This window comes from Abrus precatorius, unplaced genomic scaffold, assembly GCF_003935025.1.
Source record: "Abrus precatorius isolate BTA unplaced genomic scaffold, Abrus_2018 Scaffold6, whole genome shotgun sequence".
In the NCBI taxonomy this organism is placed as follows: Eukaryota; Viridiplantae; Streptophyta; class Magnoliopsida; order Fabales; family Fabaceae; genus Abrus; species Abrus precatorius.
Window position 1 is genome coordinate 3,541,252 of NW_020874406.1, and position 25,793 is coordinate 3,567,044.

Below are 25,793 nucleotides of genomic sequence, written 5' to 3' on the forward strand. Positions count from 1 at the left end.
AATCGGTTGAGTAGCTGCGTGCAACAATGCGAAATAAAAATAAAAATCACGATGATTTAAAAAAGAATATTATATTTTAATTTTTAGAATGTTAAACATGGATACGGTAGGGATTTTAAAATTGTTTTCACTGTAACATTGTCAACAAAAATTCGTCAATTTACAGTTTGTTTTGTAGTAATTTAGACAAAATTGGAAGCAGACACAGTCAAAACGACAAGATCAACAACCAACCCACCTACCTAATTGCAAGAAAATCAAATCACAGAGCAGCTCTGTGATTTCTCTCCAGAAGTCCCTCCATGATCACCTTTTTCTTGTACTCCTCCGAATCCAGATCCACGCCGTTTGATTTCATCGTCGTATTAGGATCACCATCGTCGTTTTCATTATCGCTCTTCTTGAAACGCGGAATAAAGTACAACCACGCGGAAGTGCAGAGGATGGCACATAAACGACCCCAAAATATCATTATCAGCAAGGTCACCGCAAGCACGGACATGCCAACGACAGAGTCGTACGATCTCCTCGCGTTTTTGTGCTTCTTGCTTGTCGTTTGGCTTTGCATTGATGACGACACTCGCCGCGCCTGCCGTTTTACTTGAGGTGGAGAAGCTCTACCTTGTTGACGCGTATCCTCTACATTGTTGGGACCATGCCTCGTCTGGAACACAACATCACGAATAAGAACAGGTTCATCCAACTCATCGAAACTGAAATCGCCAGTGTGAGCGTACACAATACCAAAAAAATTAATACTTTAAAAAGTATATATCCCTTTTATTAAAATTACGACGCACTTACATATGTTTAATTCTTATTTTGAAAATTTTTAGGTAAAAATAGAGAACTATGGCCAAATAATTTTAAAGTATTTTAAAAATAAAAAAATATTGTGAACATAATTGATAAAGAAAAGTTTAGGAGTATAATAAATAAAATTAACTTTAAAAAGATATTTTTAGGATAAATATATATCTTAAAAACAGATATAGTATACATATATTTAAACTAAGTCAATTTATAGATATTTAGATAAAAGAAATGATAGATAAATAATACCTGAGAGGGTGTATAATAGGGTGTGGCGGGAGGCGGTGGATGATTGGTTCCCGGAGCTTGAGAATTGAGATGAAGAGTTGACTTTGACCTGGACTTGGAGTAATGAGCTTGATCAGATATTGAGGCTTCAAGCGGCACCGTTTTGTAAGCTGAATTCTTGTTGAGTCGAATCCTTCGCCACGAAAACCAGCTAGTTTTCTTCTTTTTCTTCTTTGAAATAAGATCAGATCCTTTGGTGGTTGATTCCATGGCAAGGGAGGGCCCAAAGCAGCAGAGAAAAATAGAGGTTTTGGGTTTTGATGGAGTTGTGTTTCTGGGCTTGGCCATGGAAGAGAGGGTGAGAGATTAGGAAAATTAATAAGGGGTGAACATGAACATGAACATGATCACGATGATGGAGAATTTTTGAGACTCGAATGGTTGGCTTAGTCGCTAGTGATGATGTTGTAATTGAAAGCATGATTATAATAATAATGGGGTAGGGTATAGGAAATGGTTTTGTTGAATGTGTGCATTTGTTTTATTTTAATTTTGATGCATATTAAAGTTATGGTTTGGAGAGAAGACTTGGACTTTGTCCCTTCTCAGTCTCCAACCCTTCCTTCCTCACACGTTTACACCTTCCTCACGTTTCCACTTCAATTTATATATTTGGAGGCTTTTTCAAGGTACTTGTAGTTTACGTGCATGCCTGTTGCATATACACACAATAAATTGAACTAAATGAAAACAATAACCAAGAATAAGAATAAACTGAGAGGGAATGAAAACGTCACTACTCACATTTTACCTCAAGGAGATATAACCATGCATATTCAATTAGTTACGTGTAGGCTTGACGAGAATGAAGAAATGACTTGTTTATGTATGATAGAGTTATTAGTAATTGGTGGGGATCAGGTGAAATTTTTGAATTGAGGACCACTCATGTTTTATTTTAACCTATCATGTGTATTAACATTTCAGACGTATGCACCCGTATTACGATTTTAAAACGTACAATTTTAAATTATTTTACCCTTTATTCTTGTAATTTTTAATTACTGAATGAATAAAATATTAAATATTTTTATTTGATATTTATTTATTAGAGACATAACTAAAAATGATGTTCAATAAAACTCTTTTTTTTTTATATATATATCACAAGTATCTTCTATTAAAAGTAATTATGTTCGAGTTATGTAGAATTGGGCGTGAAACATGTTTTATTTCTTATAATCAAATTTCTTTCACCGTGAAAGAAAATAAGTTCTTTACGCAAGCCTATTAAGATTTTAAAATCAATAATTTCAAAATTATTTTACGTTTTATTCTTATGATTTTCAATTATTAAATGAATAAAATGTTAAATATTTGTTATCTTTTCAAAATAATTAATATATTTTCTATTTGATATTTATTTATTGGAAAAATAAATAAAATAATATACAACAATTAAATTTTTTCTTCTAAATCATAAATATCTTTTATTAAAAATAATTCTATTCAAGTTAAGTATCTAAGACCACAACAAAAATCTCTCTCTTAATATTTAAAATTATGCGTAAAACATGTTTTATTTCTTGTAACTGATATGTAATAAGATTTTAAAACTAACAGTTTAAAAATTATTTTACCTTTTATTCTTATAATTTTTAATTATTAAATGAATAAAATATTAAATATTTTTTTTATCTTTCAAAATAATTAATATATTTTATTTGATATTTATTTATTAAAAAGATAACTAAAATGATATATAATAATCAATTTTTTTGGAAGTAATTTTATTAGAGTCACCATAGCAAAACTCTCTCTTTTAATATTTAAAATTATGCGTGAAACATATTTTATTTCTTGTAATTAAATTTTTTTTACTGTAGAGGAAAATAATGTCTTATTCATTACGTATAATTTCTAAATTAATTTTTCATTTATAATTAATCATAATTTATAAGACAATTTAACATATAGTTTCACGTGTAAATGGAGTTGGTAACGAAAATCACAAAAAGAGTATAGTATTATCAATTATGCAAACAAAAATTGCGTTGGCAAATTTATTGTAGTTAGATCCAACATAAATTTATAAAAGAAAAAGCTTACCTATATTAATTAAAACATTCGTTTTGTGTGTATGATAAAGAAAGGCGACTATAGTATATATATATATACAAGGGTTTCTTTCGGTTAGTTAACAAGCGGATTAAATTAAAACATTATTATAAAATCATGTTAGTTTCAAACTTCGAGAGCAATCAAACGAAGAATAGCCTCATTTAAATTTAAATACGACGAGACAGAGACAGAAAAATATATATAAAAAAGAAAATGACACCAATTTTTCTTAAAATCTGATTGTTGTTGAGATATTCAATATTGAACACCATATCTAATTCTTATTTCCTGTCAAACCTTTAAAACAGAAGACCCTACATGTTAGAATGGTGGTTTGGACATTAGAAATGTGCAATACTTTAACTGGATGCTTCTTGATAAATGGTTGTGGTGAGGCGTTAATTGTTTTAGTTTATTGCGGGTGCAGGTATTAGAAGTTAAGTATTGCATATTAGCTTCTTTTATTCAGCGTTCATTAGTCCACAACAGATATTTTTTGTGGTGGTGTGATTTGCTGGAGGTTATTCATAAAAAAAATTCATGGCTAGATGAGAAGTTGGATAGGAGTATAGATGCAGGTTTACATACTCTTTTTGGAGAGATAAGTGGGTAGGTAGGGTGTGATTATATTAGGCATTTCCGTAATTGTTTGCCGTGGTGAGGAATGTTGAATCTTGTGTATTAGAGAATAGTTTTAATGATAGCACTAGGTAGGTTTGGGATGTTAGTTGACAAAGAAGACTCTTTCAATATGAGATCTCAATCTTTAACCTTTTGTTGGAGCTTGTGAATGGAGTTTCTATTAAGGTATTATAAGAAGATAAATGGGTATAGAGGGCAGATTCTTCATATTATTATTCAGTATAATTTGCGTATTCATGGCGATTTGAACTTTTTGGTGGTCCTAATAATGTAGATTAGTGTACAGTGAACGCCTTGCAAAGGTTATGGAGAGGGAAGGTCTCTCTTAAATGTCTAGTATTTTCTTGGCAATTGTTGTTCATTACACTTTCTTGTAAAGGTTTGCTGATTGATCGTGGTGTTTAAATTGATGATATAACTTGTTGCTTCTGTCATGGTTTGGAGGAACTCAAACTCATTTGTTGTTAACGTGCTTAGTTTCATATCAAATCTAGTACTTTACTTGCGTTAGCTTAGATTCTCACTGGTTTTACCTTCAAATTTATAAATTCACTTGCTTTCTTGGATTGGTGTTAGTTGTAGTAAAAGAGAAGGAATATGTTTATTAATTATTTGGGTAAGTATAATGTGCCAATGGTGTTTTGGATAAGAGGGAAGTCCTAGATTTTATTATTTTGAAGTCCTAAAAATGACTATCACTTGTTAGTAAGGGAGAAGCTATTTTATTAACTAATTAGTATTTGAACCTACGAAATTGCATTCGTCTTAGCTACGTATAAGTATGTTTTTACTTTTTATTTTTCTAAGTAAATATTAATTTTTTTCTCTATGTATATGAGTTTTGAGTTCTCCTTGAACTTTCTCTAATATTATATGTTTTACCTATAAAAAAAAAAAGGGCCCTACATGTTTCCACAAAAAAGTTTATTCTAAGTTGAGATCAATTTGAAGGAACGACTACCATAAATTCATATATGTAGTATCTCCTTACACTAGTGTAAGTTTAAAATTTTTTACACTTTTTATTTAACTTACATCTAACAGATTATAATTTATTACTTTTACTAATCAAATGTAAAATTTTTTAGATTTACACTTGTGTGAGAAGATCTTTTCTGATATATATATACATATACATACATTCATTGAGAAAAAGGTTATTAAAATAAGTTAATATATTAATTTCTATGAAAATTGCAATACTTTTAATCTTTCCTTATTTAATGTTAATTCCACTAGTATTAATTATCCTAATAAATTTTATTATTAAATTTATAATTTAAGTAATTAATTAAAAAATAAAATTTAATAAATAAATATTTGAATAACTGGATATCAAAATACACTCTTAAGTTGTGTTTAGATAGATAATTATAAATTTTAGAGAATTTAAATTATATTATTTAAATTTTTATTATTTTAAAATAAAGTAATTAAGATTTCCTCCATTTCAAATAGTTTTATTTAGATACAATAATTAAATTAACTGTTTAAAAAATATAAAATTATTGTTGTATTTAACAAAATTAATTAAAAATATTTAATTTTTTTTTTTGTAAAAATATTTAATTTAAATTATTAAATTATTTACAATCAAATTAAAATATGAATAGAACACATGATAAATGAAATAGATAATGTCAAATTCTCACTCTTTTACTAAGACTTATAATTTTTTAATTTTAATCTATTAAAAATTCTCATTAAAATTTTTAGAATTTTAAGTTCTTTAAAATTCAATATCCAAACAACAAATTTTAAATCATAAGATTATAAATTCTTTTAAAAATTAAATTACTCACTTAAATATCTCTTTTAAACATACTCTTAGTTCTCATTCTTTTCATAAATTTTTTCTGACTAACTAATTTTTTTTAGAATTATTATATATCCTTATCATCCATAAGATCCTATTTTAATGAAACAAATACAAGATTTGGAATATTTTTTCATTATTTTTTATTTATTTATAGGTTGCAGTATAGTTGAAGTTTACAATGAACAGTTCAAATTTATAAGGCAAAGTTGCACAATTAATTCTTAAGAAGGCTCTTTCTCAAATTTGTATGACTTTTCAATTGCTCAATAAGATCAATCATCTTGAAAACGCGTAGTCCAACTTGAATATTTTCAAGCATTGTAGACCTGAACAAAGTCTTAGATAACTAGTATCAAGTCGTCCTGCTCTGAACACTACACTTCTTCTTAAGATGTATAATGGTTTGTTGTGGATCTATAACCACATGTTGTTGTTAGATTATTTTAATAATCTTGTTATAGTGGCCTATGTAACTTATAGCATGACTTTAATTAATGATTTAATGTGATGGTGGTTAAATATAAAATAGAGTCATTGAGGGTATGATTGTAAATACAATTATAAGGAAACCCTCCCCTCTCCCTTCATATAAATTAAAGAGCGGTTACCAAATGAGGGTTACGGCATTTCTTATTTTCTCACTTTTCACTCACGGTAAACGCATAAAGGAACCTTCTCTCAACCATCCGAGAGGAGCTGAAAGAGGAAGAAAGAGTTGGGAAAAATACAAAGAAATCAACAACATCAAAGAGTGAGGTAACATCAAAGAACAATGGATTCAGGTTAGTGCTCTCTAAACCCTTAATTGTGTGAGAACCATATATTGTGTTGTGAGAGTAACGTAATTCAAGATTTAAAAAGGGAAAAGGTAATTTCATAATAGTCATTGCATAATAGAAATTACATAATGGATTAAAGAAAATTTTTAACAGTTGGTATCAGAGCTAGGTTGTCAATTTCGTTGATTCTCCATAAGAGATCGGTTCTCCATTAAAGTTTTTCCCAAATTACATGAACCCTAGGTATTTTATATGATGGATTGGCATTATTTTGATGTTGAATAATTGCTTTGGATTCAATAATTGAAAACCCTAAGGTTTTGAAAGTTAGAAACATTGGATTTGAATCTGTAATATGAGCAGGGCCATGTATCAGTGAGCAGGGCCATGCATCAGGGAGCAGGGCCACGCATCAGGAAAAAGCACGGCCTTGCATATTATAAGCACGGCCGTGCATAGGAATTTTACGGCAGAATAAGGAATATAATTCATAAAATATATAGATAATTTTAGAATTATATCAAAGTGAATTTTACTCACCAAAGTGATTAAATTCTCAAGTTAATTAATTTTAAATTACATTATCATAATAAGAACTTCACAATTTAGTGCTTAATTTTAAGGGTAGCTTGTTAGTCACCAAAGTGACCTAGCTTTAAAAATTCTTTAAGCATTTAATTGTGTGTTATAAATTGTTCAAAATTATTTGATGTTATATGGTAACATAAAGGGTGAACAATTTAGCTCATTAATTATAACGCTAGGAGATCACCCAAAGGTGGATCATTGCATATAATTAATGACATTAAGGAGACATGTAAGCACTTCATAATATGTTTATATATCCAAAGATGACTTGCATATTGGTTTAAGTGACTGGTTGTCAATTAAAGTTGTTTATTAGCATCATTATAGATAAATTGTGTATTTACGCATTACCCAAAGGTAAACTTAGATGCATAATTGATGACAGTTGACTGTCCGAATCCATTAAGTTTATTCAAAGCATAAATGTTTAAGCATGTGTTAAATATTTCAGTCTCTATGAATGCGTATGGCATGAGCAATGGCGTAGTCAAGTTTAATGGGCTTAATTATGATGATTGGGCTGAACAAGTTTGTTTCCAGCTAGGTGTTATGGACTTAGACCTAGCAATCAATATGGAACAAGAGCCTGCAGCCATCATAGAGACCAGTATTGAAGAGGAAAGAACTCTTCGTGAGGCTTGGGAAAGGTCGAATAAGCTGGGCTTAAGCTTGCTGAAGATGACTATGGCTGAAAATGTGAAACCATCAATGCCAAAGACTGAAAATGATTAGGAATTTATGGCAAAGGTAAAAAAGTATGCACAATCGGACATTACTGACAAGTTCATTACAGGCACCCTGTTGACTGAGCTAACTACTAAGAAGTTTTATTGGTCACGGCCCATTTATGACCATGTGACTGACATGATCAATCAAGCGGTAAAGTTGAAATCAATGGGCATGGAGGTAAAGGAATTCTTTCTAGTACAGTTCATTTTAAACTCCCTCCCTCCTGATTTTGGTCAGTTCCAGGTGAATTACAATACTATTAAGGATAAATGGAACATACAGGAAATTAAGGCCATGCTGGTTCAGGAGGAAGGGAGGCTGAAGAAGATGAAAGAACACTCCGTCCATCTCACATTTCATGAAGGGGCTAGTAGTAGCAAGGCTAAGCCAGGTAAGAAGGATAACAAGGACAAGAAGGATAAGGCCTCATTAAAGATTCGTGAAGGCCGAATCCAGAAAGGCCAGAGGTGCTTCTTCTGCAAGAAGACTGGTCACTTCAAGAAAGATTGTCCAAAGAGAAAGGTTTGGTTTGAAAGAAAAGGTATATATTATGTTTCAGTATTCTTTGAATCAAATCTTATTGAGGTACCTTAAAATACCTGGTGGTTAGATTCTGGTGCAACTACTCATGTGTCACATGTAATACAGGGATTTCTTTTGATCCAGCCCATAAGCAGAACTGAAAAGTTCTTGTACATGGGAAACAGAATGAAGGCACGGATAGAAGGAATAGGGACTTACAAATTGATCTTGCATACTGGTTGTTGCATAGATCTAGAAAAGTGTCTTTATGTTTCTGAATGTGCTAGAAATTTAGTTTCTGTTGCAAAGTTGGACGAATTTGGTTTTAATTTTAAGATTGGAAACAATACCTTTTCTTTGTATAAACACTCGTACTATTTTGGATCTGGTACATTAATTGATGGTTTATATCGTTTTAATCTTAATGTTAAATTTGCTAAATCTTTGTTTCATGTTGAGAGTACTATTCGTAGTAATTTGAATATGCGTAATGAATGCTCTACTTTCTTGTGGCATCAAAGGTCAGGTCACATATCCAAAGAAAGGATGATGAGGTTAATGAAAAGTGAAATTTTACCTCAATTAGATTTTGTTGACTGGGATGTATGTGTGGATTGTATTAAAGGAAAACAAACTAAAAACACATCAAAGAATCCAGGCACAAGAAGCAGTCAACTCTTAGAGTTGATACACACTGATATTTGTGGTCCGTTTGACATCCCATCTTGGGGTGGTGAAAGATATTTCATTACCTTCATTGATGACTACTCACGTTATTGTTATCTGTATGTGTTGCATGAAAAATCTCAATCAGTGGATGTCTTATAGGTATTCATTGATGAGGTGGAAAGACAATTGGATAGAAAGGTAAAGGTTGTGAGGTCAGATAGAGGTGGTGAATATTATGAAAAATCTGATGAAAGTGGACAATGTCCAGGTCTATTTGCAAAACTTTTGGAAAGTTGAGGCATATGTGCAAAGTATACTATGCCTGGTACGCCACAACAAAATGGTGTGGCTGAAAGGCGGAATCGTACTATCATGGAAATGGTTAGGAGTATGTTGAGTTACAATTATGTACCTATGTCTTTGTGGATGTACGCATTAAAGATCGCTGCGTATCTGCTTAATAGAGTTCCTAGTAAGGCAGTTCCAAAGACTCCTTATGAATTATGGACAGGAAAGAAACCCAATTTAAGACATCTTCATGTCTGGGGTTGTCCAGCAGAAGTAAGAGTGTATAATCCACATGAAAAGAAGCTTGATGCTAGAACCATAAATGGTTATTTCATCGGCTATCCTGAAAAATTAAAGGGGTACAGATTCTACTGTCCTAACCATAGTATGAGAATAGTTGAGTCTAGAAATGCAAGGTTCATTGAAAATGGTCAGTTTAGTGGGAGTAGTGAAACACGAAAGGTGGAAATTAAAGAGACACGTGCGGAAACTCCTGTAATTAGTGTCTCTTCTCCAGTTGTTGTTCCTCTTGTTGTATCACGGTCACACAACATAAGGAGACAACAAATTAATGTTCCAAACCCACAAGAACATCATATAGTAATTATATTTCCTTTTGATTTTCTTAAAGATAAAGGGGTTAAAAACACAATTTCAAGTGAAATCAAGTTCTTAAATGTCTAAATACTAGCTAGAATTTATACAAAATAGACACTTAACAAAGTTATCTAAGATGTTAGAGACTATGATTGGAAATAAAATTACATGGGTTTTGTAGAGCATTGAAAAAAAGGGAATCCATACACATTTGATTAATTTTCATCAAGTATTGAGGTAGAAACCCCAATCCTATGTATGTTTATATTTTAAGATGATGTATTTGGTGTGCCAAGTATAAAATTTATTGCTTGTGTATGTAAGAGCTGTGTTTTTGACTATTTTATGTGAGTTTCAAATTGGTTTTGAATTTTGTTGTTCAAGTGTTGAATTTAATTTGGTTGTACATTATGAAATTTGTGGTTTGTCCTTGGTCATGGTTAATCCTTATTTTTCTTTCATGTTTACTCCAATTAATGGAATTTGGAATTTCTTGTGAGTTTTTCACAAGATAGGGTGTTTGTGGGGCCTGGTCTAAGGAATTTTTTCCCCTCAAGATCTTATGTCAATTTTACTCTTCAGTATTCACTTAAGTAATAAAGTAGAATTAAAATGAGTGGATGTAAATTGAAATTAATTGTCCACTATTGTCTTATAAGATTGTTTTGCTACGTCTTGATGTAGTATTGTTAATCTAAACCATAAATTTATTTGCTCTAACTAATGCATGTAGACTACAAAGGTCCTCTTTCATGTAAGCTCAACTTCAAATTTATACCAAAGCATTCCTTCGATATATATATTTTTTTACGTTTTAAGTTTGAATTTAAATAATTTTTTCAATGTTTGGTCATTGACCACCCTTTTCGAGATGGAGAAAGGCTTTTGTAGTTTCATCGTTATATTGCTTAAATAAATATGTTGCATTACATTGATAGATGCCTTGCCACTTACTATGATAAATATTTTGGGGCATGTTTGTAGTGCAATAGCCAATGGTATTGGTCAATGGTTACATAGCATTGGCAGCAAATACTAAAATAAATAAATAAATCTATTTTATTATAGTAACCAATATGAATAATAGTAACAACGAGACCCAATTGCTTTTAAATTTTTTGTAGTTTAAAGTTATTGATGAAATTTTTGTTTTTTTGGACATAAAAAATAATTTTGCGAACCTTTTTTATTGTAACAAAATGCTTAAAAATATTAGATATTCTTCTAATTTTGATCTAAAATTTTTTATACATATTTTTGACACTATTAAGCACATTATGTTCAACATACCTTCCAATTTGATATTATTTAATTAATTAAAAAATTTGTGTTCTATTATGTGCATATGATTAATTATTGTGATTATGTCATATTGCCATTGATGAATCCATATTTTTACTAGTATTTTACTATAGTTTTAACCCATTTAATAAGGAAAATATGTTAGAAAAAGCAGAAAAAGTCATAAAAATATAATGATTAAAGATTTTATTTAAATACATAATTGTTTTAGAATTTGTGAATTTTTTGTGTAGAATTTAAGAATTTTATCATGTTTTTTAGAAAAAGCTGAGCCAAGTGCATGAAGATGGAAGATCAATGGAAGGATAGAGGAAAAGTAGCAATTCTGGACTCAAAGAACAAGATTAATGGAATGAAAGCTGGGCGTGATCACTATTATTAGTGAAAGTGATCGTTACAGAGCATAAATGAGGAATATAGTCTGTGTGTGGTCACTCTTACCAGCGAAAGTGAGTGTTCCAAAGAGTCTCTCAGAAGAACACACAGGGCGTTATCACTCTTGCTGGCAAGACTGAGTGTTCCAGAGAACCTCAATCTCAGCAAACATCAGCGTGACCACTCTCGTTGGCGAAAGTGAGTATTCCAGAGAAGACTTAATTTTAGCGAGAAGTGCATAACCACTTTTATTGGCAAAAGTGGATGTTCCAGAGAGTCCTCAATTTGGCGAGTTGTGCGTGATCACTCTTGCTCTCGAAAGTAATCACGCACACTCCTCGACCTCCTGCATTGTTACTCTTATCAGGAAAAGTGAATGTTCCAGTCTTCCAGAAACTACATGAGCCTCTGCGTGGCCACTCTTATGAAGCAAAGTGACAACGCCCAAAGTCGGGAAAATCTATAAGTTGTAGAAATGCTCAGATTTTAGGATCTTTTGTTCATTTTTCATTTTCACTTAGTTTCTGGGTGTGGAGAGAGTCTGAGAGAGAGATTGGGGACGAACACTTTCTTTCTTTGCTGCAATAGCTGTGTAATTTCTTCATAGTTAGGCATTGTAGATCTAAAACGAACATGTTGAATTGATTATGGATCTGGATTTCAAGTTTTGGAATGGATTGAGTGGTTGATTCTGCACTTTATGTAGTAATTGAATGGAAATTTGATTAACTAATTTTAGAGGAACTTATGTCAATGGAAATTGAATTTGTTCTTCATATCTGAACTAATCACCAAGATTATAGCTTTCTTAGGGATAAGAGAACTTGATCTTGCAATCCTATGGTTTCTCACACTTAAAGCAACATTGAATAGAACCAGATCTAATGAGTTAGAGTGATTTAATTGAATGTTAGGTTCACTGAGTTAAGGAATTAACCTCTGAATAATACAACGTGAACTTGATTGTCATTCTTTCCAATTACTTGTAAGTTCAAAACTTTATTGATTCAACGTTAAGCTATGGTTTCTACCTCTGTTTTCTCACATTTGCTTGTTTGTTGTTCTGTTTTTCTTTTGATTTTAACATTGCCAATTTTAATTCTAAACACTCTCTGAAATTCATGAAGCTCAACTAATTGTGGCATTGTGAAGTGGTAATTGAACACTTTTATTCTCTGAGATCGATACTTGGGACTCTAATACAGTTCTATCAATTTTTATAACTTGTTACGTCAACACTAGTACACTTGCTAGTTAATTCAACTTCTCTTCTGAAGTGTGACAAGTTTTTGGTGCAGTTGTCAGGAAATATTGTTTTTAATATCATTAGTAACAAGAAAATAACTAGATTGAGCATTTTTCTTTTGTTGTTTTGCTTCCAAATTTTTCTGCATATTGTCTAATTTTTCTGCATAACTTTTTTTCTTTCTGCATTTTGTGTAGTTTTCTGCATAAATTTTTTGTATTCTTTTGCATTTCCTATGTAACACCTTAATTTTAAATTTCTGAATAAATATGTTTTTGCAAGGTTCAGAGTAGTAAAAATTTTTCATTCAGATAATTGTTCAAGCACAATTTCATAAAACGTTTCAAATAAGAAATTAGAGTGCAGTTTGCATCATTACTTGCTACAGGACTTAAATATACATCAGATTTTCAGAATAAATTTCTAAGTCCTATAGCAGTTTCATCCTTCCTTCCTTCAAGGGCCCCCGGTGCTGATCGTCTTGGTTACCTGAAAAATAAACGTAAGGGTGAGTCCTTTACACTAGTATAAACACACAAAATTAGACTCACCTGACTCATTATACATAAATTCTAATCATATTAGGGGCATACGTCAATGACCATCATGCATCTAAATTCTCAATCACAATAGGTGCGCTCACTGCACCAATTACAAATCCACACATTTACACAAATACATGTGCACTCACTGTACGTAGCCACGCTCACTGTGGCACTGTGATCACAGATTCCTGATGCCCTTGACCACATGGACTTACTCAGTTATACTATGGATGGTCGCCCGAATAGCTCTCGCTTCATGGATACAACATGTGCGATATTGAGCCCCCGAGGCAAAGGTGTTAGTCAGAGGCCGAGTCAGGAGGAGAGTGTGTGGCCTGTGGTGCACTCACGCTCACTGTTGGTGTCACCACCACCCTCTCTTCCCCAAGGTATTTCTCTCGCCCCCATCTTCCACACCTCCAGTGTATCTCTGAACCATTCATAGTTCCAACACCCAAACACATCATCATTCATTCAACATGCCATCCACACTCATTTCCAACCATTCACATTATTCAATTAGCAATCAAGGGCATGTCAACACAATTTCATCCACATTGTAACCAACCATTTCATCACAATCATCACACATCATGCTTAACGCATTCATAATCACATTTCTATCATACACACATCATTTCCTTGCATCCAATGACAACCAACACAAATCACATCACTCAATTTCACACAATGTGCCAGAGGTCGAACACCTCCGGACTCAACCCAATTTGTACAATTCATCAATACACATATTTCCACCTCCTATTTCTATCTCATTGCCATAAACAACCAAATAGACCTATTTCTAACAAAGATAACTAGAGTAAAGTCCTTCCCTTACCTCAAAATGAAGGCCCGCCACGAAACGTTGATGGAATCGCCTCCCTACACGGATTTCATCCCTAAAGCACACAGAAATCCCGAGGAAACTTAGGGGGAACTTAAAAAAATGAAGGAGAGGGACGAAAATTGAAACCCTAACCATAGAACTTACCTCCAAAGACTCCAAACGTATTTCCAACCTTCAACCAAGATCTCAAACGTCCTTGAAGGGTTTTTAATCGGTAGGAATGGGTTTGGGTAGAGAGAATTGTAAAGGAGAGAAAGGGAAATCATGAAAAATAACCCTTTCCTTGAACCTTAACCCTTCAAATACTCCTCTAGTTGCGACATTCTCGCTATAGCGACTCCTCTCGCTGCAGCGAGGCACCTCTCACTGCAGCGACGCCCTCTGTCGCTTAAGTGAAAAACTCAGACAAATCTGTACTCTGGTTTCTGCAAAATCTCGCTACAGCGAGACCCTCTCGCTACAGTGAGATTGCACCCAGAAATGCACCCTAAACTGTCGCTACAACGAGACGTCTGTCGCTATAACGAGAAGGCGACAGTCGCATGTTTTCCTCCCAAGGACCTCTCGCTACAGCAAGATTATCTCGCTACAGCAAGAATGCCCTGCACCAGGACTTAACCTATTTCTTTCAATCCAAATTCCAATCACCCACACGTATACATACATTTACATATATCTGTATTCACACACATATTCCCATCAAACTAAGGCACATCCGTACATCTATATCACCATCAAGTCAATCATCATACCACAAAATAGTATATATATATATATATATATATATATATATATATATATTCAAACAATATTACATTTTTGGGGCGTTACATCTTGCATAATTTTGTTTTTCATTCTTTTGCATAATTTTAATTTTTGTTCTGCATAAATTTTTGTGTTTTCTACATATTTTGTTTTGTAGCTTTTCTGTATTCTTTTGCATTTTTTCTGCATAATCTTGTTTTTCATTTTTCTGCGTAATTGTAAATTCCATCCTGCATAATTTTCTATGTTTGCTGCATGTTATGTTTTATAACTTTCTGCATAATTTCATATTTCATTTTTCCTAGTTACAAATGCGATTTGACTTTCGTTTTCTTTCTTTTTGTATGCAAGGAAAAACTAAAAAAATAAGTTGCTCTATTATTTGAAAACAACAAGCATGTATCAAAATTTCCATCAAAGCCAAGTTGCAAGAGCAGAAGCTTATGAAGTAGATGCTTTTGAAGCTTTAATTACTAATTTTCGAGCTGGAGTTGTCCAAACTAACCCCTTGGTTTGTGATTTTGATAGTGAAAATGATATGAACGAAACCTATGATGTGGATGCACCAGATTTTCAAGAAGAAATCAATTATGGAGAAAATTTTTAAAGACTTGAATCTACCTTTCAGCATATATATCAACATCAAGCTAACATGAGTCAGCCATATTATGATTGGAATCAAGAAATGCTTGCTGCAACAACACCATTTTCTAGTCCTCAATCTTCATAACCTTATTTTCAAATATCATATTCTCAACCTCAAGGAGGACTGCAGCCTTCACAGACTTTTCCAAAAAGAATGAATGAACTTGAAGAAACTTTACTCCAATTCATGGAATTTACTTAGTCAAGTTTTGAGAATCAAGATGCATCTATGAAGAAGATGGAGAAGCACATAGGACAAATTTCAGAGCAATCGTTAAATAGGAATGATGAAAATTACCTAACAATACCATTGTAAATCCAATAGAGCAAAGCCAAGTTGTCTGTACAAGGAGTGAAGTGGAATGTTCAAGTCCTAAAACTGTTGAGAAAAAGAAAGCATTAGATAAATTTGAAGAGAATAGTGATCAAGATAATCAACAAGAGGATTTCAAGGAAAAATAACTAACTCTTTTAAGAGAATTTAAGAGAAAATGAACAAAGGACTGCAGCAAGACACGACCTAAAAAAAGAACCAAAAAGCATATGTTTGAAGATGTTTACATGCCAATAGAGGAAGCTAAATGCAAAAAGCTTTTATTTCCTCAAGGACTGCAGTATCCCAAGCAGGGAAAACAGAATGATAATTCTATACAAAGAGAGATCCTTGTTGCAGTAACATACCAAGATAATGAGAAGGAGGGAAAGAAACCTAATGAGTATATTAAACTACTAGAAGTCCCTCCACTTTTACTTTTTGCATGTTCAGAACTAAATGAAGAGCTGCAAGTTGGTGAGAAAAGGTGGAAATATGTAAGGATAGAGTGAGAGTCATTATCTTCAAAATCATCTCTTAGAACCAAAGATTAATAGGCGTTAAGCTAGTGACGTTAAAAGAGCGCTTTGTGAGAGACAACTCACATTTCTGAACCATTTTAAGCTTTTTGCATTGCATTTGAATTTTCATTATTCATTTTGTTCAATTTCTACAATTTCATTTATGTGATTCTGCTGCATTTGTATTTTGGGGTTGATCTGATGAATGAATTAAGATTTCATATAGTGAGTGTGTATTGGAAGGATTAGAATTTGATAAGTGAGTTATTTGAGGTTTTAGAGAGCTTTGATTGATGAAAGGAATCACTATTTTGCAGGAAAGGAGTAACGCAGAGACTGCATTTTGATGTTCCCCTCTGGAACAATCACTTTTACTGATAAAAGTGATCACGCAGAGGCATGAAGAGTAACATACTCCTCTGGAACAATCACTTTTACTGATAAAAGTGATCACGCAGAGGCTGACTGGAAAACATGCCCTTTTGGAACATCCACTCTTGCTGATAAGAGTGACCACGCAGATGTCTAAAGGAAATAACTCCCTCTGGAACACTCACTTTCCCTGAAAAAAGTGACCATGCATAGGTAAGTATGAGACATCTCTTTGTGCGTTTTCCCTTTCATTGATAAAAGTAATCAAGCTCAGGAAATAAGCTTGCGTGTTGTCACTTTGCCCAGCAATAGTGACAACGCGCATTTCAATTATAAAATCAACCTCTCTGGAACGCTCACTTTGTTTGAAAATAGTAATCACGCTGGATGCCTTTAATACTGTAACGTTCACTTTTTCCTTAAAGAGTGGTCACGTGCACACGTGTGATTATAAATATTGCTTAAAGTGATCACACACACACACACACACACACACACACACACACACACACACACACACACTCATCCCAAAAACTCACATTTCTCTCTACGTTTTCTCTGATTGTCATTCTCTATGTATCGACTCAGCAGTATTTCTTCTTTCATACACTTGAACCTACATTTCTGCATCTCCATTCCAGGTACATTCTTCTTCATTTCTAAAATCTGTGGTTAGGGTCCTTTATGTTTAAAATATTTGAGAAAATGTTTGAATAAGGCAAATGAAAGAATTTTCTGAGATAAATTGATTCGAACATGGAACTAAAAGAGAATGTGGCTAGATTTTCACTTCATTTGATGTTCTTATTGGAAGATTCGAAGCACATTATGATATATACATGAACAAATTTCTGCAGAATATGAGTTGACCTATAACACTTCATTGAAAAATATTTGAATTGAAATTCTTGAATGTGATTGTCTGAAATTAATTACTGCTATGTACTAAGACTGAATGTTTGAAAATTTTCATGACAATTACTTCTGCATTATCGTGATGAAACTTCTTCTTGCTGAGAATGAGTGGGTTGAAGAATTTTATTGAAAATTTATTGAAAACCTGAATGTGTCCTTCTGCGTTACCCTGATATTCTGTGATAGTATGTATTCTGAAATTGCAAATTGAGACAAAAATTACAATCTTTTTGAGTTTGATTGCTAATGCTGTGCAGTTGTAATTTTGCATATGCGTATTGATAAATTCACATTTTACTATATTTTTAGCCTAGTTTTTGTTAGCAAATAAAGAGTTAAATAGTAAATAAACTTGAAAATATCATAAAAATTACATTAATATTCATAATTGTATAAATAGTTTAGAATTTTAGATTTTATTCCAATTCTGGACAATTTTGCTTAAAAAGACTTAATTTTGTGCAGAAGCTTGAGCTGAAGATGTTCGAGTTGAAGATTGACGTGAAGAAAGTAGAGAAATTGAGCTTAAAAGATGAAGAATCAAGTGTTATGTGGTGGGCGTAGCCACTTTGAGTGCATAGAGTTAACACTTTGAAGAAGAAAATCTATGATGACCAAGAGAGTAGCTACTTCAAGTGTTCAGAGTAGCTATGCAGTAAGCGCATAGCCACTCCAGGTGCTAAGAGTAGCTACGCCCAAGGCCAATTCAGAACTGCACAGTGCGCATAGCTACTTCAAGTGATCAGAGTAGCTACGCAATTGAGCGCGTAGCTACTTCAAGTGCCCAGAGTGGCTACGCAGTCAGTGCGTAACCACTTCAAGTGCTCAGAGTGTCTACGCAAAAGTAACAGAATTTTAAATATCACTTCTAAGTGTCAACTTTGGACGATTTGAGTTTCTAATTCTGTTATAAAAGCTTCTAGAAGACCTTTCATGCTATAATCCTTAGAGAATAAAGTGTGAAAGTGGAAAAGGCGGGAAAAATATTATAAATAGAAGTTAAGAGTTCAGAATTGGAGGTCTTTTTCCATTTTTTATTTTCTTTTCATTTCCACACCTTAAGAGAGTTAGAGAGGGAGATTGGGGGCGATTTCCAAGCTCTGGACCTTGAGGAATTAGGCTGGAGATTGGATTTATGAAGAAATTCTGCAGCTCCTTTTCTCCTACTCTTTCTTTCTATTTTTCTTTTAGAAACATGTTATGATTTCTTTTTGTTATGGATTGATGGATCCGATTTTGATATTGTAAATTGATTATGGATCTGGATTTTAAGATCTTGATTGTATTGAACATTTAATTCTGTTCTTAATGCAATTGTGAACTAATCCTTCATTCAATTGAACTTAGAGAAATCTTCATCAATGGAAATTGAGTTTATTTCTCATATTTGAATTAAATGTCAAGGTTATGGATATCTTAGGGATAAGAATTCGTGATCTCTTAATTTCTAATGCCCAATGCAATGTTTGATTGAATTACACCTAAGAAATTAGGGTAGTTTAGCTAGATATTAGGATCAATGAGGCAAGGAATTGTCCTTTGATTAATCTAGTGAAATTGATCATCAATCAATTAAGGAACTTAAGAGTTCAGATCTACTTCAGTTTGGCAATTGATAAAGAGATGAATCAATCCTAACTTCATTTACATATTATTTCATTTCTAAATTCGTACCTTTATTTTGCTGTATTTTTCAGATTTTTGCCCTTTATTGTTTTTGTTTGTTAAATGATTCAAAACACTCCAAATTTGTTTGGCTCAACTAGTTATTGATTTGTGAAGTGGTAATTGATAGAACTAATCCCTGAGGACGATACTTGGGACTCATATTGATTTCTAAATTTTATTACTTGCTACAACTACCTAGTACACTTGCTAGTTAGTTCTCCAAATTTGTGACACGTATAAACAATTGCATTGTCTTGACAGCGGATTGCACTTTAACTTGTTCAAATTAATTTTTCTTAACAGAATTTGAAAATTACAAGAACTTCAAACAACACTCTAGTAGGATCTTTAAAGGGAACCCCAAGGACTAAGAGGGGCAGACTAGCAGCAGCTTCATCCTCAAGACCTGTTGCTGAGCATGATCCAAGGTTTAGGAGCATAGCTCATGAGAACTATTTCAAGGCTAACATTCTGAGAAGGAAGATAGTTCCAGATAGAGCATTTGAAATAGTTGGAGACAACTACCCTGAGTACAAAGAGGAAATCCAAAAAAAGGGAGTGGGAATTTTTTTGCTCAATGGCTGGTATTGGCTAGAGGGAAATTACACAAGAGTTCTATGTCAATGCCATGAGGTTCAAGGGAGACCAAATACCCAACTACCAAACAATGGTCAAGAGGATGGAGTTGATTTTTCTGCTGCTAACATCAACAGGGTGCTAAACGTCAACACTGAAAGGCAACTTGGACAACTAAACTTCAGTGTCTTCAAGAATAGTCCAGAGAAGGACTATGTGGAAATCCTACAGAGGGTTGGAAGACCAGGGACAACTTGGCAGCTGAACCAGGCAAAGAAGCCCAAGTGCATCACCACCAAGAATCTTCGGCCATTTGATAAAGTCTAGAGTACCTTTATTCTGAACTCCTTTATACCAGTAAAGCACAGTTCAACACTAGCAGTAAAAAAGGCCAAACTCCTATTTGCTATTGTAAATGACATGTATATTGATGTAGGAGAAGTGATCAATGAATGTATTGTGAATATCCTGAAAACAAAAACAAATTCATTGGCTTTTTCCTCATTAAGAACTGTGCTGTGTGAGGATGCAGGGGTAGAAATTGGTGATTACCAAGAGAAGATCAGAGCTGCACCTTCAATCTCAGTTGCAATGGTGAAGGAGATCTATGCAACTACATCCTGCACTTCAGAAGCTCCTATCCCTTCTCAGTTTAAGAAAGAAAAAACTAATGAAAATGAAGGACACACTATCATTGATGGCTGAATGGCAGAACCAGTTGGCTAAGAGGCAAACTGGACTTTATAGCAGTGTTAAAGCTGGAATCATGCTGCTAGAATGTGTTATGCTGAACCTTGGTCAGAAGATGGGAATGACCAAGGATGAGATGTACCATACTCTAGATTTTGCAGAGAATGCTCAGTGCCTTCGTTCCTCAATATTTAAGGATCTGCCAATCTACAAAACTCACTTTCCCACATCCAGATGAAGAAGTGGTGGAGGAGGAAGAAGATGAAGAAGAAGAATCAGAGGAAGAAGCAACCTCAGATGAAGAGGATGAAGCATAAGATTTTAATTTAGATATATGTAAATTTTAACAATTAGGAGTTTTTGTTTCTGTAAATGCAGTAGTTGTTCAGAACAATTTTAATACTTTTCAATTGTAATGAAGTTCAATTTCTTTTAGTTTTAGAATTCTGCAATTTTCATTACCTTACTTTTCTGATAATTGATGGAATTTTTGGTGTTTTGTGCAAAAATTGTCACAATTACACAACACTCAAATACATGGATGTTGACACTTTCACAAGCTGCCATGAAAGGGGGGTTATTGTTTACCTCTTGTTCATGTGTTAGCTTCACAATACACTGAATTTTTTTAGAAAAACACAAACATATTAGTATAGATTAGTATAGATATTGAATTGTTTTCTATGCAACGATTACATTTCAATTGATAATTCTATGAATTCTGACTTAATTTTTCTTTTTAAGTTGTTTTTCACATTCTCAAACTGATATCACACTTGTAATTGTCAAAATGAGGCAGTCTTGCCACTATGTGCATATAATTATGAAAAAGTTGAGTGTGAGCTTCTTTGATTAACATGTTCACTTAAATATAGTTGGTGAGACTTGAACCTCATGCATTTCTTGTTGTGTGTTGATTGATCTCATATTTTGCTGCACCTCTAGAACTTGCATTGTTTCTTAATTGAATTTGTAAATTGTATAATTCACATATATGATGGAGGCCTTCCTTGTTCATGCTTAGAGCCTAAATAAACCTCCCTTGTGCTAAAAATCCTAGTTCACCCTTTTGAGCATTTTACATGTCTTTTGGTAAACTTCAATACAAGCCCTACTGGAAAACCATGAAACCTGTCCAAATAAGAAAAAGGCAATTTGAGTTTAACCAAAGATGATTTTCAGAATTAAGTTTGGGGTGACATGTTGTGATATTGTATGACATTGCTTGAGGACAAGCAAAATTTTAAGTTTGGGGTGGGTAACAGCAAAAGTATGAGTTACTTAAAAAGAAAAGAAACAGCAAAAGCTCCAAGTTCTGAGTTAATTGAAAAGAAAAATGAAAAGCAAAGATTGAAAAGAAGAAAGACAAAGTGTGAAACACAGAAAAGAAATTTGTGCATAAATGCATAAATTGATACATGAAAAACAATTGAAATGTTGCAAATATTAGAAAATGTCGTGCAGGATTGAATGGAAGATAAAAAGAATGCAATCTCACTCTAAATTCTAAATCTCATCTACTTGAATTGCATTTTTTCTATTTGGCATAACCTACATTGTTTCCCAAATTGATTGAACATCTACCAGTCCCTTAACCTTAATTTTACCTGAAATGTCTTCTTGATATGTGATTTGTTACATTTTTATAGAGGAGATTGAGAATATATGCAAGCCTATGGTAAAGTGTAGTAAAAATGATGATTTAGAGAGAAAATAGTACCTAAACATTGTTAAGTGCTGAGGGAAACACTTCTTGTGAGCTGTGATCATGCTTTTCAATGTTGCTCACATGAACTTTGCTGAGATATATGAACTTAGATAGAAATTCTTACTTAGAGTATGATTAATGCAGTGTGACTATTATGATGAGTAATTTGATGAACAACTTGATTAAAAATTTTGCAGAAAAACACAAAATTGGAAATTGGAAAATCTTAGAAAAGCAGTTTGTTAATTGAATTTGAAAATGGAGGAACTTACCCTTGATTTAGTTTGATTTGCTTGAGGACAAGCAAAAATTCAAGTTTGGGGTAGTGATGAATCCATATTTTTACTAGTATTTTACTATAGTTTTAACCCATTTAATAAGGAAAATATGTTAGGAAAAGCAGAAAAGTGATTGATAGATTACATTCAATCTCAACAAAAAAGTGATTTAGCTACTCATTGTAATGAGTGTCAATCTGATAAATCCATATTTTACCATATTTTTAGCATAGTTTTTGGTTAATAATTAGGAAAATAGTTCTAAAATAAACTTGAAAAGATCACAAAAATAATATAATTAGTGTAAATTGTTGTTTTGTTGAAATATTAAAAATGGTTTAGATTTTTGTAGGAGTCATGCAAAAAGATGAAAAGTTGTTGAAATTTCTTAAAGGAAGGATTAGCAGCTGAAATTGAAGAAGAATAGTCAAATAATCAAGATTTAAGAAATCCTAAGAGCTGGGCGTTACAACTCCAAGTGATTGGCGTTTGAACATGGAAAGAACAAAATACAGCACTTGGTTTACGTGGCCACTTTGAGTGATGCACGTTAACACTCCAGCAACTGAAACTGGATAACTGTCATTGCGTTGAAATGCACATCACCTAGCGCTTTGGTGCGCAACAGAGCGTGGAAACGCATAGCAGATGGCATAGCAACGCAGAGCTAAGCACATAGAAGAAGCATTCATTGAAGTGCTATGCGTTGAAACGCACATCATTTGAAGCTTTGCCGCGCACGAGCGCGTTGCAACTCATAGCACATGCAACCAAGGCGCACCTTTACTCCAGCCACTGCGCGTTTTGGCGCAGAATTCTGTAACTTTATAACTTCTTCTTCTTTCCAATTTTGGACGTTTGGAGCTTTTGTATCACTTTTAGAAGATTCCAGAACACCTGGGGACAACTAACTTTTAGAATTTCAAGGGTTAAGTCGAAGAATTAGGGGAACTCTATAAATAGGAATTAGGAATTTAAGAAAAGGGGATTTTTGTCATTTTTTGTTTTGGTATTCATTTTGTAACCGTTTTAACTTCCAAGGGAAGTCAGAGGGAGAGGAGAGGAGCGACTTTTGTTCTTCTTTGCTAGAGGAATCTGGGAGAAGGCAAAGTTATTGAGATGACTCTCTGCTTTTCATCTTCTTGCTTCTCTCCATTTCATTGTAATGTGTTTCTAACTCTTTTGTTAAGGATTTATGGTTCTAGAATTGATATATTAATTTCGTTTTGACTTTGAACTTTGAGTAATTGATTTGATTGAGGGATTAATTCTGTGTTTACTTGATCTTTGAATAGAAATTCAATTGATTAATCAAAGAGTAACCTTTACTAATGAAAATTGGGTTTGTTGCTTGGATCTGAATTAATTCCCAAAACTCTTGATTTTCTTAGGGATAAGTGGTCTTAGTTTTGCAATCTTTTGGTTCTAATTCGTAATGCAATATTGAACTGAATTTGGCCTAAGGAATTAGGGAGATTTGGTTGAATATTAGGACCAATGAGTTGAGGAATCAATCTTTGGTTATTATAAAGAGAAACTGACTGTCAATCAATCAAATACTTGAATGTTTAGAGGTAGAACTGAATTGATATTGATATTCTAGTGAAATAAATTCCTAACTTTTTTCCATTCATGATTCATTTTAATAGTACAAGTTAACATTCTGTTTTTAACAATTTCTCATTTCCTTAATTTTGAATTTTACTTTCTTGCATATTGAAATTTGTTCAATGAATTGTTTGGTGCAAATGGTTATTATCTTGTGAATTGGTGATTAAAAATAAGATCCTAGAGGACGATACTTGGAACTCAATCTGATTTCCACATTTTATAACTTGCTACAACTACCTAGTACACTTGGTAGTAGTGAAATTACACCATTTAACTGCTGCGATAGAAAAAGCGTGTAACAAGTTTTTGACGCCATTGCCGGGGATCTTAATTTTTAACATCATTAGTAACTAGAGGATAGCTAGATTGTACCACTTACTTTTTGTTTTAATTCAGTTCTGTTTGATAGTTCAATTTCGTATTAAGTTTTGGTAGTTACTTTACATATATTAGCTGTTATTATTTTAATTTTTGTAATACTGTATTGCTGTTCTGTTTTTAAATAAATAAAGATTATCTCTTTTAGCTCTTGAAGAATATTTTGATTGTAATTTCTCTGCACTCTACTGCTCTGTGTTCTAATCAAATTTCAAGTATTAGTGCTTGTGTTTAGTTTTCCTTGTGTTATATGCGTGGGAAGAATAAAGACAAATTTGTTCTTGTATTTGATCTGGACATAGACAGAACTTTGAGAAGGATAAGGAACGAATTAAGGGCAGAGAACTCAGCTAAAAAGAAGCAGAATTCACAGTTTACACCTTCTTCACCAAACTCAGCAGAAAGAAAAGCTAATTCTCCAACTTCACCTGTAAATTCAGAAGCAAAAATGGCTGAACCACATAGACAAAGGACTTTAGGAGACTATGGAGTACCTAATATGCATGGATACAGTTCTTCTATTGTCAAGCCAACCATTTTGAGACTAAACCTGCCTTACTTCACCTAGTTCAACAAGATCAATTTTCTTGTTTAATTTCAGATGATCCTAACTTACATATTTCTAATTTTTTGCAGTTATGTGATCCCATAAGGATTAATGGAGTCAACAAAGATGCAATTAGATTAAGATTGTTCCCATTTTCCTTGAGGGACAAGGCAAAATGTTGGCTCCAAGTCCAACCACAAGGGAGCATAACTACTTGGACAGATCTGGTCAACATGTTTTTCTCTAAATATTTTCCACCTTCTAAGGCTGCAAAGCTAAGAGGAGAGATCACATCCTTCATGCAGAAAAAAGGAGAAACTTTATATGAGGCATAGGAGAGATACAAGGAACTCTTGAGAAGATGCCCACACCATTGCATACTGGAATGGATGCAACTTGAAACCTTCTATAATGGGATGAATCCAGCAACTAGAACCATGATAGATGCAGCTGCAGGAGGTTCATTGAACACCAAATCACTAGAAAAAGCTCAAGGAATTATAGATATGATGGCCTCCTCTATGCATCAAAGCTGTAGGTTAAGACAATCAACAAGAAGTAGTGGCTATGAGGCATAACTTCTTGAGACTTTTTTGACTCAAAATCAGCTGCAAAACCAATTGTTTTCTAAACAAATAGCTGCACTCACCCAACAAATCAGCAACTTACAAGCTGCACCAACACATAACACTC

The 25,793-nt window shown here is 33.1% G+C and overlaps 1 protein-coding gene and 1 non-coding gene across 2 annotated transcripts; both read right to left on the minus strand.

Moving 5' to 3' along the window:
- Positions 1-262: 262 nt before the first annotated feature.
- LOC113870029 (uncharacterized protein At5g23160-like) lies at positions 263-1,311 on the minus strand. Its single transcript, XM_027506625.1, has 2 exons — positions 1,063-1,311; positions 263-664 (listed from the first exon to the last, which is right to left on the minus strand). Exons 1-2 carry the CDS (start codon positions 1,309-1,311, stop codon positions 263-265), a joined length of 651 nt encoding a protein of 216 aa, XP_027362426.1.
- Positions 1,312-25,372: 24,061 nt separating this feature from the next.
- On the minus strand, positions 25,373-25,479 carry LOC113870536. Its single transcript, XR_003505559.1, has one exon. It is a non-coding gene; the product is annotated as a small nucleolar RNA R71 (small nucleolar RNA).
- Positions 25,480-25,793: the final 314 nt, after the last annotated feature.

What these genes read in the sequence shown, in the direction of transcription:
- LOC113870029 (XM_027506625.1), bottom strand. Translation starts at nt 1,311, where the DNA reads ATGGAATCAACCACCAAAGGATCTGATCTTATTTCAAAGAAGAAAAAG. An exon ending in CCTATTATACACCCTCTCAG is followed by an intron (nt 665 to 1,062) that starts GTATTATTTATC and finishes GTTGTGTTCCAG; the next exon opens with ACGAGGCATGGTCCCAACAA.